The sequence below is a fragment of the Diachasma alloeum genome, unplaced genomic scaffold (genome assembly GCF_001412515.2).
Source record: "Diachasma alloeum isolate Michigan unplaced genomic scaffold, Dall2.0 Dall_scaffold_01509, whole genome shotgun sequence".
Lineage (NCBI taxonomy): Eukaryota > Metazoa > Arthropoda > Insecta > Hymenoptera > Braconidae > Diachasma > Diachasma alloeum.
In genome coordinates this window covers 1-4693 of record NW_021681606.1, presented here as the reverse complement: position 1 = coordinate 4693, position 4693 = coordinate 1, and the positions used below count along the sequence as shown (strand labels likewise).

The 4693-nt window shown below is 39.4% G+C and overlaps 1 protein-coding gene across 1 annotated transcript; it reads left to right on the top strand.

Annotated features, from left to right (window-relative positions):
- Nucleotides 1-278: 278 nt before the first annotated feature.
- LOC107046562 lies at nt 279-1746 on the top strand (the record flags this gene model as incomplete). Its single annotated transcript, XM_015269196.1, is given in 2 exon segments — nt 279-336; nt 592-1746. A coding segment is annotated over 1 exon segment (869 nt), but the record flags the coding sequence as incomplete, so codon positions are not given.
- Nucleotides 1747-4693: the final 2947 nt, after the last annotated feature.

Below are 4693 nucleotides of genomic sequence, written 5' to 3'. Positions count from 1 at the left end.
TTATTAGAAGTTCATCCAGTTTGTAGTCCAAGTTTTAGATTTTTGAGTCAAGAGTTATTTTGAATAAAAGTGTTAATGTGCTCTTCTAAGCACTGGTGTTTGGATTTATTCACAAATAAACCTTCAATCCAATTATCCTATCATTGAACGTGTCAACATCGATGGAGTCCTCATCAGAGGTTTAGCGGCTAACGGATCCACACTTCAAAGTTTGGCGCTCAATATTCCAAATGGCGCTACTGTCCTCCTAGTAACTTGGATAGGACATAACAATTGTCGTTCGCACCTACTGCCACAGGCGAGGGGTTATTCACGGGTGAAATCACTGTGTCACTGGTGATTGAAATCACTTGAAATCAGTTTTGAAATCACGTGAAATCAGTTGAAATCGGATGAAATCAGGGAAATTATGCGATTTCACCGATTTCAAGTGATTTCAAGTGATTTCAAATGAAATCACTTGAAATCATTTGAAATTTCTGCGATTTCATTTGAAATCACTTGAAATCACTTGAAATCGGTTGAAATCACTCGAAATCACTTGCATTCATCAACTCGACGAAATGAGAAATTTTATTTTGAAATTTATAGAGAAGAGAGAAAAATTCATTGTTCACTCGACATGTGTTCTGCCACGTATGATTTATCAACAGAGGTTCTCTCTTCCCGACGGTCTGAAAAAAAACAAAAAGGAACTCTGTCGAATTGGGAGATTCTCAAAACAGATCGATATTTCTCGAGAATCTCCCAACTCGCCGTGGAACGCATTCCGTCGAGGAGTTTAGTGTCAGAAGATGTCCGAACACGTTAGTCTCTGAGTGTTTCAAAACTGTTTCGGAGCGCACGTTGCACTACGAGTCTAGGCGTGATTAAAAATATGTGTGAAGTGAAGTATATTGAAGGTGAACAATTATGGGAAGTATTAAGGAGAGAAACGGGCATTCATTTACCGGTGTACGTGACAAAAATTCTGGCGTTTCATTCACTGGATGATCCAGTGGCGTTCGGCGAAGTAACGACAGACACGATCGATGATATAGAGAAACACACGAGAGAGGCCCTGCACGAGATATTGGACCCCGAGAAGAATCTCGAGGAGTTCTATGGGCCTTACCATAGAAAACCATTAAAATTTCAGTTCAATGTTGGAGACCGTGCCAAGATGATGAAATTGGTTCAGTTTGTGGCAGCACAACCTCAAAATTTTTGGAGACCAAACAAAGGTGAGATCCAATTCACTGGAGATGCATCGCAGAAAATGAAACAGAGCACCCAAAAGAAGTTGATAACATCCAGTGGTGAAAACGTCGAGTCTGAGCGTCAGTTACTTGGAAGAAAAATAAAGAGTGTGGTGAATACTTTTTTTGAGAAGGAAAATATATATGAAGGCGGCAGCGTACGAAAAATTTCGGTCAACGATGTGTCTGTTCAAGTTTCTGTTGTCGAATGTTATACTGGCGATGATCTACCTAAATCATCCTCGTTTGGAGCTAAGATCAAGTGCATCTTCTGCAATTCTCTGACAGAACTGTCCAAAGTGTCAGCTACTCAAAAACATGGAAGTCGTTGGGTCCTATCTAATTTCGAGAGGCATCTGAAGAGTTGCTACAGGAAGGGAAAAAGTCCCGGAAACAGCAATACAACCCAATTAACACTGAAGAATCCCCCTAAAAGATTTAAAATGAACAGCCAGCTCCAAGAATCCCAGGAAACCCAGAGGACTTTGGAATCTTTCATAACAGGTATTTTCATCATCTAGTTTGTTGGAATCAAACAATTCACATTTCTTGATACAAAAAATCGCTAAGCAAAAATAAGACCAGTTTAATTGTTTTTTCCCTATCATGAACAGTGCATGTACGAAAATCACAGAGAAATCTAGCAAATTCAGGTCGAACTTATTTTAAAAATCCTCTTAGTTTTTGATCACTTCTATTGGGGGATTCTGCAGCTTCCTGCATTCTTTTATGGAAGAAAATATTTCCAATAGAAACTATTTTATTTTAGAAGCTTTTCCATTTTCTCAAGCATCCAACAGTACAGAATAGACAAATCGAACTGAAGAATTTCCATTGAAGATATCTTGTGTGACGTATTGACATCAATACGTCGATTATTTGTTTAATTCAATGACGTATTATGGATAATACGTGATATTGAATTCATATTCCAAACGATGAGAATAGAAATGAGATTTCTTTCCCATCGTTTGGGAGCAGAGGTCAGCACTCTTACGGTGACATCGGAGTCCAGATTGTCGGAAGAGCCCACGTACGAAATGCCAGTGTTGTAGAAACGGGCCAAGCCTGGCACAAGCCTGGGCTTGCCAAGTCTGGGCGCCCAGGCTTGGACCGAGGTTCGGCCATCCCTGGGGACCAGGGCTTGAGTCTCGGGAGAAGGGCGGGTAACCGAGCCTTGGTTGACAGATCTGGCCCTGCCTTGGCCGGACATTGGCATGCCCGACCTCGATAACCAAGCCTCAGTCAGCGGTGGCCCGGAGCTTGGTCATTGAGCTCCAGCCGTTGGTATAACTGTAAGGGTTAAGCCGTAAGGGTGAGATGATGAGAATGGAATCATAGGGGTGGAATCATAAGGGTAAAATCTAAAGAGTAAAATTGTAAGGGTCAAATCGCAATAATGGAAAGGGGCGAAAAAATTATAAGGCTGACATTCTGAGGGTTGAATGTTAAGGGTGGAAACTTGAGGGTAAAATGTTAAGGGTGTAATCGTAAAAAAATGGTGACATTGTAGGTGTTGAAGTCACATGTTACTCGCTAATTATTACGAAAAGAAGAAGAATCGTCATTCAACAGTAATCCTAATTGTTACAATTATTATTGTAATTAATAATAATAATTATTATTATTCATTATTGAATTAATTTACCGATTAAACTGTAGTTGAATCACTGAATATTTCTATCAACTGAATAATAAAACATTCAAGTCGAAAAAAACCGAGATGGAATTAGTATGGACGATTTGAAGTAGAGGTTTTACGAATTGCGCGGTAGACTAGTGGTTAGGGCGTCGGATTAGTAGTCGTGAGGTCGTGGGTTCGAGCCCACGTTAGGGGGTAATATTTTAAGTTAACAAAATCGGTTTTTCAGCGATGATTGCGTTAGGGTTTGGTAGGTAGGGCACAATGAATACTAAAAATCATCCTAAAAAGTGTTAATTATTTTGTTTTTGTTATTATTGATAATTGTCATGAATAGTTTGGCAGCCAGTGCGGCACCAGTCACATGCCGGTATTGATTTTTTTTCCTCGTTGAACCTATTACGAATGTTGAGGAGTAATATTAAATTACTTGTATTTCAATCACCCATATTGTCATATTCATGTAATTAAGTAATGTTTAATTGAGCCTGGCCAACGACTGGCAACCAACGCTGGGCCGAGATGGGCGCCCAGACCTGGCCCGATGTTATCATTCCAGGTTTCAACCAAATCCGGCGCGGTCCCGGTTGAGGAACGGGTCCCGAAGTTCGGCAGGCCGGCCACCGGGCTTGGGCCAAGCTCGGCCCATTCGTTTTTTCGTACGTGGGAGAGCTGTTTGACTGTATTTAGACAGTATCAATGATGACACTTGTCTGTAGTAGTGCCCTGGAACCGTGGGACTGCTTAGCTCATCATTTTCGGGTCGTGAGCGTCTTTCTGGACTCCCTAGAGTCCAGAGTACGATCGGGAGTAGAATGGAGCGCATCTCCAAGCCCACCAACCATGAACTGATCATTTAAAATCGCGTATACCGGCCCGAAACCGCTTTGGAATAGTGTATCACCATGGTTAATTGTTCTAGAATATAGAAGTAGCGCTTACCGATTAACCCGGAGTGTTTATTTAGTGAACCTTCCCAATATCCTCAATTATTCCTGACACGAGTGTAACCCACGCGGAGTTTAGTCGGACTACAGGGAGTAACGGCCCTCGGAAAGGGAGATAATTCCATAGTGAAGAGTGGCAGGCACTATTCACTCAGTTTGAGTCATTTAGGATTATTGCAGCGAATGACTCAAACACCAAAAACGTTACACTTGATAGAATAATTTGGCTAGAACAATTTGATTTTTTGTTTAGAAATTCAAATTGTAGAACCACGTTAAAACCTAAGGTAAAAAAATCGATGTTGAGAATCGTCTTGTCATCCTTTCCTCAAAAAAGTTGGTCCCGAAACAAACATTTTGGAAGGAAATTCATTAAAAAATATTAAAGATTGAGGAAGAAATAATGTTTAGGTAATTTTTCGTTTTTTCAATCAATGCTTCTGGGTGGTTTTTGTTTCGAATGTTCATCAATGTCCAATTCTAGTGCGAGCGATCCAACGGTTTTTTTTAGCACGTGAAATAAACATGGAACAAGTTCTAAAATAAGAAGTCAAAAATCATCAGTAATATGACGATAATTTTAACGTAATTTGAAATTATTCTTTTGCAGTATTGGACTGTATTTTGATAGTTTAAATGATTGAAAAAATTCAGAATGATAAGGACTATTTGTTCTCAAATGAAAAAGTGAATGCTGAGAATTTTTTTACAGATTTTTTCTCAGAAAGTTTATACTCAAATTTTTTAAAAGGAAATCATTTAAAAAAATATTGAAAATTAAGTTCGTTATGATTTTTAAAAGTTGTTTTTTTTTCTTATGTTACGTCCCTACCTTGGCCACCTGATGGCGTTATATTAAATTTTTA